The 15,797-nt window shown below is 51.3% G+C and overlaps 1 protein-coding gene across 1 annotated transcript; it reads left to right on the top strand.

Moving 5' to 3' along the window:
* Positions 1–639: 639 nt before the first annotated feature.
* On the top strand, positions 640–14,878 carry TCHP (trichoplein keratin filament binding). Its single transcript, XM_026515091.4, has 13 exons — positions 640–780; positions 2,014–2,207; positions 3,041–3,251; positions 3,821–3,877; positions 6,106–6,174; positions 6,842–7,015; positions 7,889–8,001; positions 8,179–8,245; positions 8,792–8,964; positions 9,775–9,856; positions 11,266–11,451; positions 11,987–12,130; positions 13,547–14,878. Exons 2-13 carry the CDS (start codon positions 2,014–2,016, stop codon positions 13,577–13,579), a joined length of 1,503 nt encoding a protein of 500 aa, XP_026370876.1. The 5' UTR covers positions 640–780; the 3' UTR covers positions 13,580–14,878.
* Positions 14,879–15,797: the final 919 nt, after the last annotated feature.

Below are 15,797 nucleotides of genomic sequence, written 5' to 3'. Positions count from 1 at the left end.
AGTCGCAGCTTCTACCGAATGAGCCAGGGGGGCGCCCCTTTATTATCTTTCTCATTCATAAAATAATCCATGCGAGTCCTAAAACACCAATAGAATGAACACCCTTGAACCCACCACCAAGCTAAAGACATAGTTACCAATAACTGGTAGCCACTTAGGCCACGGGCTCTCTCTCCCAGCTGGTTGCACGCTGAGAGCGCCTGGGGAGCTGAGACAACCTCTCACGCCCTGAGGACCTAATGGGATTGGTCTGGAGTTTGGTCTGGGCACGTGGATCTATTTATTTTTTCTTCTTTAAAGGCATCTGGACTTTTAAGACCTCCCCAAGTGATTCTCGTGTGCAGCCAGGCTTGAGAACCACTGACTTATAGTCTCCTCCCCTATCGTGTCTCCCTGACCTTCCCCACCCAACCCTCACCTTCATCCCCTCTCCCGCCCAGGTAACCACCCGCCTTAATTTTGCGGAGTAGTGAGGATTCCTTCACCTTCATTCTTTCCTGTTTCCGGGACTAGCGACGTTTGCGGTTGATCTCCCGCCCCCCACGAGAGGGCGCTAGAGAAAAAAAACACAGTCTCCTTTCTCTCCGCATGTTCCGTATCGCGCTGGAAGCGGCTTGGCCCTCGCGGCGCTCCGTTGTCCGTCCGTTGCCCCGGGCAACGAGCGGGGAAACGGCCGGCGTTGGTGCAGCAGGGCTCGGAGAGGGTGGCCGCGCGACTGGCCGGGTTTGGTTGGGGAGCTCGGCGGGGGCACTTTTCGGAAACTCCGGGGCGCGGAGAAACGTGAGTTGGAGGGTGGGCTCGGCCGGAGCCAGCGTGGGGGCCGGGACCCTCGAAGCCTGGCCGCAGTGGCCCCGCGCGGCGGGAACCGCGGCGGACGTCCGGGGACCCACTGTGTCTGCGGCTCTGGGTCCGACGCCTTGCTCTGCAACCCCTTTTGTCATATGTGGACGTTGGGGCTGCGAGAAGGATGCGACCGATCCAGGACCGGAGTCTCGTTTCTTGATTCCTGGCGCAGAGCTTTTCCGCGGGCGGCTTACAGAGCAAGGAAAAAATTACGTACACCTTGCCACGGTTTCAAGACAGGTTGTAAACTGGCAGCCTGCAGGCTAAACTTGGTCCACAGACGTAGATTATTTTCACCCAGCTCTGAGCGCTGAGCTTGAGGCTTGGCCTGGACCCAGACCTATCCGCTTATTCAACAGACGTTCCGTAAGCTCTGTCCTAGCCAGGCACTGTGTAGACCCTGCCCATCGTGGCAGCTCTGGGGTCAGGGAGAGGTGCTTGGAGTGAGACTGCTCTCTACTGTCAAGTTTCTATTGTGTTCCCATTTTGCTCCGTGACCCGGCACACTCTCTGGGTCTCAGTTTCTCTATCTGTAAATTGAGGGATGTGTCATCCATGCTAACCCAAAATACTTCCAGCTGTGACAGCTGGGCTGGGCCGCTCCCTGGGGGTTGCCAGAGCCAGGGCATGTTGGTCCTCACAGGCAGCCTCTTGCTGTCGACAGAGCCCATGCCCTGGTCTCACAATGACATGAATTAGGATCCCAGCCCTTTCATTTCTTCTATTTCCTGGCTCTGTGGTCTTGGGCAAGTCGTTTCACCATTTTGAACTTGAGTTTGCTCACCTGCCAAATTATGGGGTGATTATAATAATGAAAAAGATCATATATGTCAAGAGCTTGGCACATATATATGTTCCTGAAATTACTGTCCCTGTTACTTTGTGGAGAGCGTCGAAGCTCCCTAGTGTTTGGGCCGGCATTGCTATGCCCCGTCTTCAGCTGCAGCGCCCTTGATGGTGTCTGGCTCACAGCTGCGTGCAGTCCAAGCTTATTTAAAGTGATGATCTGCAGATCATCTGAAAAATGCTGATGCCTGGGATCCTGCACTGAGACTTTTTTGACGTCATTGGTCTGGAGTGGGGTGGATTCCAGGGGCTAGCCAAGAGGTGAGGACCACTCATTAGGGGGCTGCAGCAGGCTCATCTTCCTCCCATTGCCATTCTCCTCAGATGGCCCTCCCCACGCTGCCCTCTTATTGGTGCAGCCGGAGGCTCCTGGACCAGCAGATGGCCCGACAGCGACACCGAGAGCAGGAGGCCCAGCTTCGGCAGCAGTGGGACCAGAACAGCCGCTACTTCAGGCTGTCTGATATCTGTAGTTCCAAACAGGCGGAATGGAGCTCCAGGACCTCCTACCAGCGGAGGTAACTACAGTGACCTTAGGGGGACAGAGACAGGAAGCCACTTGTTGGTCAGGGCATGTGGCTTTAAGAACTCCGAAGGGGGTTTGGCGGGGGGAGAGTGGCTTAACAGCATGTTTTTTCAAGGAATTTGCTGGACGGCATAGGTTCCCTGCATGGTCCTGTTTTTCCAACTGAAAATTGAAAAGAAAGATCATCAGTGAAATAATACATTTTCATTGAAAAGAGGAGGCAATAAGAAATATATATAGAATCTGGGAGTCCCCGGGTGACCCTTTATCCCCAGAGAGAACCACAATTAACAGTCTGATGTGGATCCTCCTGTAGTTTTCCCCAGCTGTGTACATATAAACACACATACACACACACACATATGCATCCATTGTTGCAGAAATATATGTAAAAAACATGGAGGGTAAAAGCGTAGGCTTTGGAGTTAGACAAACCTGGATGGAAATCTTGACTGTGTCACTTGCTGTATGAATGAGCCTCGGTTGCCTCCTCAGTGAACTGGGGCTACAACAGAACCTACTTGGTAAGATTTATGATTAATGAAGCCATCCACGTATATAGTACCTCGTACATGGTAATTGCTCAAATGTTAGCTAGTACTGTGACTACGTGCATATGTGAGACCACTGTACATTTTCTTATTGCGAAACCAAGATTTTATTATGCATAGTGTTCGGTGACCTGCTGTCTTCACTTTGGCTAGAAGACACTTCCCTGTGTCACCATGTCACGTCCACCTCAGCCTCTTTGGCCACACAGCAGAGCAGAGCGTGCCGCGTGTGGCTGTCGCACGACTGATGTAGGGAGGGCTCCTTCTCACCCAGCATGCATGCTTATCAGCGTGAGAAGATGAAGGAGGAGAAGAGGAAGCAGCTGGAAGGCAGACGGGAGAGGCTGAGGCAGCTGCTGCTGGAGGAGCAGGACCTGCAGGCCAGAGAGCTGGAGGCGCTGCGGCTAAGCATGGACTTGCGGGAGGGACGGATCCGGGAGCGGCACGGCAATCTGAAGTCAGCCCGAGAAGAGCAAAGGAAACTGGTAACTTCTTCTAGCCCCTTAGGAGCCCACAGAGTGGGAGTGTCCCCAGCCCATCAGTGAGGTGCACTCCAGTCTGATGAGCCAGCAGTTAATGGCAGAGCCAGCAGGGGGAGGGGCTGGTGCTCCGTTGTTCTTCACGTGTGTTTGGCACGAGCCACCTCTATTCTCTTTGGCCCCTTAAATCATGACATCTGAGTCCTTTGTCTTTATTCTAGTCCCGTGGTCTTGCAAAGGCTTGGCACTGGGATAGCTTATCTTCCGAGTACTTGTGGGGAGTGGTGAGCCCCAGTCTGTGTGTTGAAGCCTGTTGTATCTTTTGCAACAGATCTGTCACATCTGGGACGCATCTGTAGCATCAGATCTCGGCACCCTTCCATCACCATTGTGGCAGTCATTTGTCAGGGTTGTCTGGTTCCATTCTGGTGTCTCCCAGGCATGAGATCTGAAAGGCAGGGGAAGTGACAGAGAGCCAGTGGAGGGGCTCTCAGCCCGAGCTGACTTCCACTGGGGGTTATCCAAACTGTGAATGGATTTGAAAAGTGACATCAGGCTTTGTGTTTTCTTGACAGATTGCTGAACAACTTTTATATGAACACTGGAAAAAGAACAATCCCAGACTTCGAGAGGTGAAAACCTTTGATTTGCCTAAGTAGATGAAATCATGTTTCCCTTCTTGGTTTTAAACTGGCGTCTCTTGCTGGGGTGAAACAGGAGAGAACACCCCAGCCACCTGAAGAATGCACCAGGCAGATCTGGTTTGTTTGGTGTTCAGCCGACACTTACTGAACATTTGCTGCACGGTCTAGCACCTGGGCATGTGGAGATTAGATGGGCTCCGCACTCTTCAGGAGCTCGCGGCCCAGTGCAGGAGACAGTGGGCAGCTCCTTACAGTGCAGGTTGCAGTGGGCTGGGCAGCCTCGGAAAGATGGGCATCGGGACAGTGCCCCCAACTCAGTTGGGGGTCAGAGAGGCATCTCAGAGGAGTTGCTGGGGTGGAGAAGTTTGAAAGGACATGGGCTTTAACTTGATGGTGTAGAGGTGAGGAAAGGACTTTCCAGATTGAGGGAGCCGAGTGAGGATCGGGCCCGAGCGAGTCCAGGGAGCAATAGTAGCTGAGAGGTTGTGCCATCAAAGAGGGAAGGGGGACTGCAGGAGTTGAGGCTGGCGAGGCAGGCGGGCCCAGACCCCAGCCAGCCTTGTGTGGCCTTCTCCTGGAAGCATGGGGAGCACCTGGGTGATTTGAAGCAGGGGCACAGCGGGACCCAGCTGCATTTCAGGAAGCAGTGGCTTTGGCAGCAGTGTGGAGGGCGGCAGGAGGGGACGAGGCCAGGGCAGTGATGGTGGAGGCCAGTACGGGGTGGCAGGAGAAAGGAGGACAATGGGCGAGACCTGGGGGCAAGGGAGGGCAGGTCTGGCTTCAGTGGCATCATTCCATGGAGACTGGGCTAGAGGAAGATGACCAGTGATGTTGTCAATAATTTATTTCAACTTAAACTTTGTGTCTTTGTTTGGTGGGATGAGTTTATTTATTCCTAATTCTATTTGGAAATTGCTGGTCACTAAGTAATGGAGCAGTCTGGTGCTTTGCAGTCTTGTGCAGTTAGCATTAAGGCTTTCCCTGGCCATTTGAGGGTTTAGGTGGGTGCTCCAAAGTCATTTACTCAGAAATGTTTATTTAGGACACCCAAAGTAGGGACACCTGGGTGGCCTAGTCGGTTAAGCATCTGCCTTCAGCTCAGGTCATGATCCCAGAGTCCTGGGATCAAGTCCCACATCAGGCTCCTTGCTCGGCAAGAGCCCTGCTTCTCCCTCTGTTTGTGCTCGAGCTCTCTCTCTCTCTCTGATGGACAGATAAAAATTTTTTTTTTTTATAACACTCAAATTAGTTACAAATGTTTACATAAAAATTAAAAATTTTTATAGACAATTTCCCAAACAAAAGCTTTTGGACAGTGCTATAATTTGTTTTCTGATCTAAAGGACTCCCTAAACCCAAATCTCTTCTTTTTTTTTTTCTTTTGAAGTAGGCTCCATGCCCAGTGTGGAGTCCAACATGGGGCTTGAACGCAGGACCCTGAGATCAAAACCTGAGCTGAGATTGAGTCAGATGCTTAACTGACTGAGGCACCCAGGCCCCATGCGCCCCCCCCCAATCTCTTCTTAATCACCCCCAATATGTCGCATCTGTTGCTACGGGAGTACGTGTTCATACAACTCTGCTTTGCAGAGGGAGTTTTGGGGAGCCAGGCAAAAGGCTGAGTCTCTTCTCAGCCGGCTCCTGCTGCCCTGGGGCCTGGCTGGCTTTGGAACAGCCGGGAGCGGCCTTTCAGATCCTCTTTCCACGTCAGTGTCCACTGACCGGCTCCTGCTCAACCCCAGCGGTGCCGGGAGAAAAGCTTGTTCTCCTTTGTTACAGCTCTTTTTTTTTTTTTTTTTTAAAGATTTTATTTATTTATTCGACAGAGAGAGACAGCCAGCGAGAGAGGGAACACAAGCAGGGGGAGTGGGAGAGGAAGAAGCAGGCCCATAGCAGAAGAGCCTGATGTGGGACTCGATCCCGTTACGCCGGGATCACGCCCTGAGCCGAAGGCAGACGATTAACCGCTGTGCCACCCAGGCGCCCCCTTTGTTACAGCTCTTATGATTTGTTTAGAACTGCCTGGTCCTTTAAGTCCGTGAACACTGGCATTCAGAGTGTACATGTTGGGGTCACCTTGTGCTCCCCTGTAAGTACCTGGGCCTCCCCGAGTCCTCACGTAGTTAGGGTGGCTGCCCGTGCGCCCTGCGCCCTGCAGCGTGTACATGTCACATGAACCTGTGAGGAAGTTACTCTTCTCCGCCTTCTCACCTCAGGTTGAATCAGCCCTTCACAAGGAGCATGTGATAAACTCTTGGAAAATGCAGAAAGAAGAAAAAAAACAGGTATGGTGTATGACTCGGGAACTAGTCCTCCGTGCTGCGGTGGGCATGCTGTGTCTCCACGGCCTTGATGTTTTCTTGTTTTCGATGTTAATGACCCGGATCCAGGAATAGACTTGATCTCAGTTTACGTAACATGCTAACGCTGCATGGCGGTTGTTCTTACATGTACGACAAGCCGTTGTGCTCGTTCCTAGGACAGGTGACCAGGGTTGGTCACTGGCAGGTGGATTGCACATCTTAAAGGTCACTGTTGTTGCTGGCCGTCTCTTTTGATGTAGTTGGCATTGTAAACTCTCAACCTTGGCTTACAGCAGCACCTCTGGGGACAAAAGTCCACACCTCTGTGAACTCACAGCTGTGCCTCTGGGTTAATTTTGGAGAGTATTTTGCTGACTTTTGGAAGGGGAAGGAACCCTGGCATTCCCGAGCCCCTCCTCTGTGCCAAGTCCTGTGCTGAGTATTTCCCCAGTGTCGTCTCTGAGGGAAGCATCACCCCCATGGGAATAGAGTCCAGGAAGACACACCCTCGCCCGGGGTCACACGGCTGATAAGTGGTATGACCCACTCTGGCGTAGACACGTCCGAATGAGGAACAGCGGTGGGGAACTGGGTATTTGCTGGCTGCATTACAGACACTGACCTCCTGGGTTCCTTTGGGTCCATGTAGCAAGAAGCCACCAAAGAGGAAGAGAACAAACGGTATGAAAATGAGTATGAACAGGCCCAGAGGGAAGCGCTGGAGCGGATGAAAGCAGAAGAGGAAAGGAGGCAGTTGGAGGGCAAACTCCAGGCTGAAGCGCTGCTCCAGCAGATGGAGGAGCTGAAGCTGAAGGAGAAGGAGGTGAGGGCGTGGTCCTGGCCGCACGGCCTCCTCTCTTGCAGCCGCCTGTTGTTAGAAAATGGGCATTTAGAAAGCTGTGCTGAAAAGGTCCTATGCAGCGGGACGGATGATTCTAAGAAATGCAACATGCTGGGTTCTCCCTTCTCACATGTATTCCCAGCTGTGGTTTTTCCATCCTCCTAGGTTGTATGCTCAGATGCTAGAATGTTCATGATATGGAGAGAATGCCTGTTCTCTTGGGTGTGTTTCCAGAGCGGCTGTGTGAACTTGGATTTTCCAGGGCACTAAGTAGACTTGACTTAGCACACAGCTATAGCTATCCCCAGCTAGCAGGTTTGGGATCTCAGGGCATAAACTGTGAGGGTCTTTGGTTCAGGAGGCTGGTTGAGAATACTGTGCAGTTTCTCTGAGCTAGACTCCTGGGCTGGATCTTCCCATTCAGACAAGGGGAAGCTTGTCCTTCCTCAGGCCCAAATGATTCAGGAAATAGGTCCTTAATGCCCACTATCTGCTTGATGCCAAGCACAGCGCTGGGCGCCAGAGACAGGGCTGTGAGCAGGGCCCACAGCCCTGGCCCTCACAGCTCCTGGGAGCTGTGTCAGGTGGGGGAGAGAGGTTAAGTTACGGTAAGGTGTGGACGAGTGCAGGGTCCTGTGGGAGCATGGGGTGTGGGTCTCAGCCTTGTCCACAGGCCCTTGCAGGAAATGAGTGAGCCAGGCCCAGGGCTCAGAGCCCAGAAGTGGGAGAGGGTTCTGATCACCCCCAGCCAGGCCAGCCCTGTTGCCTTGTATCTGCTGAAAATGCAGATGAAGACTGGAAGGGAGCTCTGATTCTGATGACCTTCATTGGACTTAACTATCCTCATCACCACAGGCCACCAAGCTGAAGAAGGAGCAGGAGAATCTGCTGAAGCAGCGGTGGGAGCTGGAGAGGCTGGAGGAGGAGAGGAAGCAGATGGCAGCCTTCCGGCAGAAGGCAGAGCTGGGGTGTGTGTGAGAAAGGCCCCCGGCGGCTGCCTGGGCCCGGCGGGCGAGCCTCTCCCGTTCCCAGCCTTGCATGGGTATCCCAAACCAGAAAGGATACACTCTGTAGGAAGCAGCTGTCTGACCTCCATTAACTGTTCATAAGACACTGAAGGCAGCCCCTATTTTGCTTATTTCTAGACGCTTTTTGAGACATCAGTATAACGTGCAACTCAATAGACGTACACAGCAGATCCAGGAGGAACTGGTGAGTCAGTCGGCCTGGCATTTCTTTCACCCTTTTTGGAAGAAAATGCTTTCCGTTGCTCAGTCGCTGAGTGTGTTCTTCTAATAAGACACCAGAGGAGATCCCCCCTCGATCACCCCTGCAATCCCCGCCCCTCCCCAGAGCTGTCTGCTGCAGTATCCTTCTAGATGTATTTACATGACGCCCAGAGAGATAAGCGGTGGGGTGCTTTACAAATGGGAGTGGCATTCCTCAGCGTAGTGACCTAATGGTAAACCGCAGACACTGGGAGTGAGCTCGTTCTTTTGAACTAGCTGCGCAGTCTTCCTTTAGGGTCCATGGGCTTGCTGGGGTTGCAGGGACGGGGAGAGTGAACGAGCAAACCCGTTCACCTCCATCCCTATGTGGTTACACCCTGACTCTTCCCACCTCTATCTTGGGAACCGTTGGAAGCCTCACGAATGTCTGCTGTCAGAGCCGAGTGCAGAAAGGGGCTGTGGCGGTGGGAGGCTGGGGGTGCAGAAGGGCTCCCACCGCTCCCACTGTGCTTCCTCGTCTCCCTTCCAGGAGGCGGACAAGCGCATCCTGCAGGCGCTCCTCGAGAAGGAGGACGAGAACCAGCGCATGCACTTGGCCAAGAGGGAGCAGGCCCTGGCCGACGCAGCGTGGATGAAGCAAGTCATCGAGGAGCAGCTGCAGCTGGAGAGGGAGCGGGAGGCAGAGCTGCAGCTGCTGTTGAGGTAAGAGGTGGCACCTGGGTGGGCCCGGCACTCCTGGCCTCTGCTCTGGTCCCTCACATCCCCACAGGGCACCACGAGGGTTTCTCTTGTGACTGAAACATCTGCCCTTGTTCAGCTGCCCATCGTGAGGAGCACGTGTCTGCTAATGGACCTGGCTTGGTGGGGGTGTTTCCCTGAAGTTCTTTAAGGTGGAAGTCATCAGGGTTTAGAGTAAGGGTCTGTTCTTCAAGGTCTGAGAAATGTGATAGGAAATTGTTATAAACTGTGGAGATGCTGAATGCTGCTCAGGTCTATTACAGATGGTTCTGGATCCTAAAAATTAATCTGGGGATTGAAATAATCAGATAACAGATAACATTTATCGAGCACTGATTGTGGGTCAAACGCTGTGCAAAGCGCTTTTCCGTCCTCATCGTATTGAATCCTGACATCATCGGGACTCGAGGAGGAGGGTGAGCCAGCAGAGACCCTAGGAGCAAGGTGACAGAGCTCAGGCACCGCAGGGCCCCTCTCCAGGGTCCTGATGGCTTCAGTCGCCTTGGTGTCCAGATGGCCTAGGTGCAGGTCATCACAGTGGTGTTTTGTAAGGAGGCGGGAGCGTAACGAGGTAGCCCAAAGTCCTCACTGTAGGAATACTCTCGGTGAGCCTGTCCGTAATTCTCACCCGTGAAGAGTTGCGTGCAGAAGTTGGTGTGAAGGTTGGCCCCACAGATGTGTGTACCTGAAGTGCCGGAGCCCTGTTGATTCTTTAGTTGTCTTCTGCCATTGGTGATGGCAAGGAGCCTGCTCTCAATTGCTCTGTGTTCCCAGGGAGGAGGCCAAGGAGATGTGGGAAAAGAGAGAGGCGGAGTGGGCCCGGGAGAGGAGCGCCCGAGACAGACTGATGAGCGAGGTAATCCCTGCTGCGAGCACATGCTGACCCTGCCAAATGTTCTGGAACACAGGCCTCTCTGGTTATCTTAAAGAGACTTTTAACGTCATTATGAGAGTAGTATCAACTTATTAGAAAAAAATTAAGTGCAGGAAGTAAACACCAAGTCGCCCAGACCCACATCATCTACAGTCATCATTGCTTGATTTCCTTCCACTCTTCCTGTTTCTGTGCATAACGTGTGTTTCTGCACCTTTGCTGTTTGACCTCAAGCATTCTAACATACTGTCACATCTTCCTTGTAGATATTTTGACAACTGCATATTATCACGTGGGTATATTGTAGTTTGTGTTCTCCCCTCTTGTGGGTATTCCTTTTTTTTCTAATTTTGAGGCGTTACAAGAAACATTGCAGTGAACATCTTAGTGCATAAGGCTTTCCATTTTCCATATTTAGGATTTTTTTTCTTGGGATGCATAACCAGAAGTGGATTCTTGGAGGAACATATCCTTTGTCAGGATTTAAGTGATCACGAAAGGCATACTCCATTTAGAAGGAAATGTTTTAAGGGCTCCTGGCTGGCTCAGTTGGTAGAGCTTGTGCCTCTTAATCTCGGGGTTGTGAGTTTGAGCCCCACATTGTGGGTAGAGATTCCTCAATAAAAAAAATTTTTTTAAAGGAAATCTTTTAGGAAAAAGCCTTCATTATCCACGTATTGAAAGTTAAAGTGGTTTAAAATGGAAATTATATTTTGTGCATGTCATTTTGGAATCCGTGGGAAGTTGGGTTCCCATTGGTGCTTTCTCACTTAGGTGAATACTGATACTCCACAGCGCCTTTTGATTTTCCCTATTTAAAATGTTCCTCCTCGTTGTGGCCACTTATGTGTCCCCTCCAGGGAGCATAATTGGGTGTGGCAGGTGGCTTCCCACCGCTCCTGGTCCTTGAGGCCTGACCATGCTCTGGACGTAATCCTGTGCTGTGGCCAGGTCTCAAACCCAGAAGGTTTCTACCACTCTAAGCAGTAAATTTAAATCCAAAAGGTTGAGGGGATGACCCAGACTCTTATCTTTGGTCACCTGCATGGCTTGTGGTTTCTTTTTCTAGAACTGATGGGGAGTGAGACTCACAACCTTGTTGCTACGTTTCTGCTCTGGGGAGGGAACTCCATACCCTCCTCTCACCTTGTCGGTGCCCAGCTGTCTCTCCCTACCGTACAGTCTGTGTGCATTTTGTGTGTGGTGGGGATGGGTGGGAAGCGGGGCTGACACTGTGTGGGCCAGTCCTGTGATCTGGACTTGCCTTCACCTGGCGTATTCAGGGCTGAGGCTGAGGACAAGGCTGGGGCTGGGGCCTGTCCACGGCTTGCAGAACAAGTACCTGTTAGCATCGCACTGAAATCTGCCCTTTGCCTTCCCGCTGCGGGTAGGTTCTGACAGGGAGACAACAACAAATACAAGAAAAGCTTAAACAAAACCGACGGGCCCAAGAAGAGTCCCTGAGACACAGGGAGCAACTTATTCAAAATCTTGAGGAAGCAAGGGAGTCAGCTCGTCGTGAGAAAGAGGAGAGTGAAGAACTGAAATCGGCCAGGAAACGGGAGCTGGAGGCCCAGGTGGGCTCAGCTGGCAGGCGGGTTGGGGGTGGGAGGCAGCCTCAGCTGTGGCCCCTTCCCCAGTGTGGCAACGGATGCCGAGACCCTTGACTTACTTTTGAGGCCTGGCACGAGGACCTTGTCTGAGAAGCCCACATTAGTGAGCTCAGTGCAGCACCCCTTTTCCTTTCCAGTTGAAACCCTGACCCTCCTGAATAGTTCCAGCTTCACTCCAGGTCCTCTATCTGTGTGAGAGCAAGGCTGTCAGGCCTGGCCTCTCTCTTTCCTGTCTGCGTCCGCAAGCCTTTGGCTCGCTGGAGCACAGTTTATTTAGTTCAGGACCCGATAGGGAGCGCAGAATAATCTTCCAAGCACGTGGGCACACCCGGGAGCCTTTTCCAATCTCATAAATGCCCTTCCTTCTCTGGCACATGCCGTCACTGTTCTCGAGCTGGGATTCCCCAGCCGGCATAGATCCACGGGCTTTCCCTTGTGATCCGAGGCAGGGCTCTGTCCCGGGAGCTTTGTCCTGGGTGACTGTGCTCTTGGTGGCCAGGTTGCAGAGCGCCAGCTGCAGGCATGGGAAGAGGACCAGCAGCAGCAGGAGGAAGAAGAGGAGGCGAGGCAGGCAGAGCAATTCACCGACACCCTGCTACAGCAGGAGGCGAAGACGATGGCTGAGCGGGGCTACTGGCCTAAGGTAGGGAGTCTGCAGGGACGGGCTACGCTGCCAAGCCACCACCCGACCTGGCCCCTGCTGTCTGAGGCCTGTTCGTTGCCCTGTGCTAAGCTCCGCTTCGCAGCCGGCTCTGGTTCTTCCTCGCTCCTCTGTTTCTCCCTTTCTCGGCCAGTAGAGAACCTTGACACGTGGCTGTTCCAGTCCCTGTTTGGGCTTGAGGTGACCTTGCTCTGGTCCTGAGTGCTGAGCTGCAGGCCATGTGGCCCCCTCTGGGGCTGGGAGCCCTCTAAGAGCTCCGGCGCAGTGGGTGGGAGGTGAAGGAGCGGTGGTGATAGGTCCTAGCTGTGCGGACAGCGGAGCCCAGGTGAACAGGGGCTGGGTTTCCCTTCCTCTCAGCACCTCTGCCTGCCCCCTCCCCACTCTATGATCCTCTCTTCTCCTTCCGTCTTTTCCTGTCTCTCGAAGTACTTCAGTCACCCCCGCGCAGGACACCACAGGGCGCATGGAGAAGCAAAAGCTGGCACGCTGCTCCCAGGGAGCTGATAGCTAGAGCACCGGGAATTGCGGGATGGCCCAGCAGGCGCGTCGTCTCTGCTCCTGTACCAGGGCCGCTCTGGCCGCCCCCGGTGCTCTAAAGTGCTGCAAGACAAAGACGCTGGCTCCTTTGTGGTCACATGACTCTGGGAAGCCCAGGAGGCAGGTAGGGCAGGTGCTACACCGGCTGCAGAGCCGCTTTGTCCTGACCCGCTGGGGCTCCCGAGGTGCAGGGAACAGCATGTTCTCAACTTACTTGACCATGGATCAGTGAGTGCCTCGGGTCCAGGCTTTCACAGAGCACACGAGGAAACATTATTATTATTATTTTTTTAAAGATTTTATTTATTTATTCGACAGAGATAGAGACAGCCAGAGAGAGAGGGAACACAAGCAGGGGGAGTGGGAGAGGAAGAAGCAGGCTCCCAGTGGAGCCTGATGTGGGGCTTGATCCCATAACTCCAGGATCACGCCCTGAGCCGAAGGCAGATGTTTAACCGCTGTGCCACCCAGGCGCCCCACGAGGAAACATTATTAAAAAAGGTAATGGGGCGCCTAGGTGGCTCAGTTGGTTAAGCATCTGCTTTCGGCTCAGGTCATGATTCCAGGGTCCTGGGATCAAGCTCCGTGTCAGGTTCCTGCTCGGCGGGGAGCCTGCTTCTCCCTCTCCCTCTGCCCCCCTGCTCCTGTTGTCTCTCTCGCTCTCTCTCTCTCAAATAAATGAATAAAATCTTAAGGTAATAGAGTGCCTCAGTTATGGCTTAAGGTCAAAGCTTTGTCACTTGTAAATGAAAAAGTCATTGATTTATACTACGCTTTTAGCTCTTACTGGAGTTGGGATTAATTCCCAGTGCTCCAGAGACTGCTGATCTGATCGGGCTTATGCTTTCTTTCTTTCCTCAGCCCTATGGACATCCCAGAATTGCTTGGAACTGACTTCGTTGGTACCGTGAGAGCAGAGAGCAGGGATGCTGAGGCCTTCGATACACAGGCGCCAGGCAGTTGTACCGTGTTCCATTTGAGTGTTTGGGTCACTGCGAAACAGTGCAGTGAGCCTGTTGGGGTCCCCAGTTAAACAGGGCAAGGGCCTCAGCAGACTAAGGTGCTGTGGAAAGGCAGCACCCAGCAGGAGGCCTGTCCCTGCCTTTCGTATCTAAGGATGGGGCTCTTACAGTCACATGCTGACAGTGCTGTCACACAGTCCCCTACTGGACACTGCATCCACGCTAGGAGCTGCGGGCTGTGTCCTGTGACAGGATATATGGTTTCCTCTTGCCTCACGCTAATTGTCAACCTCCAGTGAAGACTCCTGCTGGAGAGATGAGGGCAGTTCTCAGTTTTTAAACTCGCTATTTAAATTTCATTATTCTGTTGAAGAACAAACTTGTAAGTCTTGCTGCAGTTTATTTCGGGGGTTATTAATTTAGTGGTCCCAGAAGGATCACGTCTTGTTTTCTGGAAGAAAAAAAGCTATGAACTCTGAGACAATCTGATGTGCTCCACAGATGCTTTCCGGAAAGGAGGCAAGAAATGGGTCTTTCCTCCTTTAGGAAACATTTGGTAGAATTTCCATAGAGCTCCCTGTGTGGGGTGATCCCAGCATGTCTATTACTGAGCCCAGAAGGGAGCCTCAAAAGGCCACCTGGGTGGCTAACCTTTTGGCATGACACTTTGGACCACTGGTGTCTTGGGAAGGTCTCGGCAGTACGCAGCCTTCTGGGATGTGTGTGCCCAGAGGAAGGGTTTCTGAGCTGGAAGAAGTAGATCACACTCAACCAGATTGGCCAGAACTCCTTCTTCCCACTGTTCTGTCAATGTGACAGAGTTCTAGATTAATCTCTGCAAGGAGTACAAGTTTCCTGCAGCAATAATCATATTTTTATGACCTATTTTTTTTTTCAGATTCTTCCTCTGAGGTTTCAGTTTTCATTATATTGTATTTAAGATTGCATGTCTCAGTAAATTACAGCTAATTATAGGGCTGTGTGCCAGGTTATTAAAAACCAGAGTTTATTAAAAAAATCCTGAGTGTAAGGGCTGCACTGCCTTCCACATCCATTGTGCTATAAAAACAAATGGAGCAGCAAACCGCATCCTTTATATGTTTTTCGTTTTCTTGTCTTGAATTTCTTTGGCTCTGACCCCCTGAGCACCACTTTCATTATGCTTGCTGTATTTGCTTCCCCTGTTTCAGATGTTCATTTATTGTGAAATAAAGTTCTGGTGTGACAGGCATGGCTTCCCGGCTTTGTTACTGTTGCTTTTAGTAGTTGTTGCAAAGTGGGCCCTCTAAAATGAAAGATGTTTACTGACTTAATCCACATCTCCTACAGCTTTGTGTATTTCCTACGACTGCTCACATTTTCTACGTTATATTCATTTTCCTTGTGAAGTGGTGTTGTCTCCCCTCTAATTTCCACTGGATCCTCTCATAAGTAAACCACAGGGAATTATTAGGAATCATCTACTGTCTGAGCTCCAGTATAGATTCGATGTGGACAGAATGCCTGGTAAATTGGCACGTAAATACTTACTGAATATTTCTTAATTTCTTTTAATTTCTTGTTTTTGAAGCCTTTTTTGTGACACTGGTTCTCCACCTAATTCATTTAAATGTTTCCTCTCTGAACGCAGCCAAAATAATAGTTTCTAAGTTCAGAGCCTCCATTGCCTTACTGCTTCCAGTGTAGTCGAGTCCTCTTCTCTCCTGTGTAGTTTGTGCTGTGATTGTGTACGTGTATTGCCTTTGTTGTTTTTGAGTACCTTTTTCTTTTTTCTTAGCACCTTTTTCTATCCCCTATAAAATTATTGATTTTTAGATGATTCTTCACAGATTCTTCTTTGAAGTTCAGTTCCTTTAGAACAGATGGTGCTGAAGCCACTACTAATATAAAGTAATTCTTATTTTCTGTGTTTTCACTCTTTGTGCTCATTCAGCACATATTTTGAGTTAATTTTTGTGAAGGGTGTCATGTCTATGTCTTTATTCATTTTTTTGGCACATAGATGTCCAGTTGTTCCAGCACCATTTGTTCAAAAGAATATTTGCTTCATCATATTGCCTTGGCTTCTTTGTCAAAGATCAGCTGACTGTATTTATGTCAGTGTATTTCTGGGCTCCTCAATCTGTTCCATTGATCTGTTTATTCTTTTG

The sequence above is a fragment of the Ursus arctos genome, unplaced genomic scaffold (genome assembly GCF_023065955.2).
Source record: "Ursus arctos isolate Adak ecotype North America unplaced genomic scaffold, UrsArc2.0 scaffold_34, whole genome shotgun sequence".
NCBI classification, from domain to species: domain Eukaryota; kingdom Metazoa; phylum Chordata; class Mammalia; order Carnivora; family Ursidae; genus Ursus; species Ursus arctos.
Note: the sequence above shows the minus strand (reverse complement) of the source record. Positions and strands in the feature narration are given on the sequence as shown.

Excerpts from the sequence above, each read along its gene's own strand:
- TCHP (XM_026515091.4), top strand. The coding sequence starts at position 2,014 with ATGGCCCTCCCCACGCTGCCCTCTTATTGGTGCAGCCGGAGGCTCCTG. Across the intron at positions 3,252-3,820 it reads GAGAAGAGCAAAGGAAACTG|ATTGCTGAACAACTTTTATA; the intron begins GTAACTTCTTCT and ends TTTTCTTGACAG. Across the intron at positions 11,452-11,986 it reads AACGGGAGCTGGAGGCCCAG|GTTGCAGAGCGCCAGCTGCA; the intron begins GTGGGCTCAGCT and ends CTTGGTGGCCAG.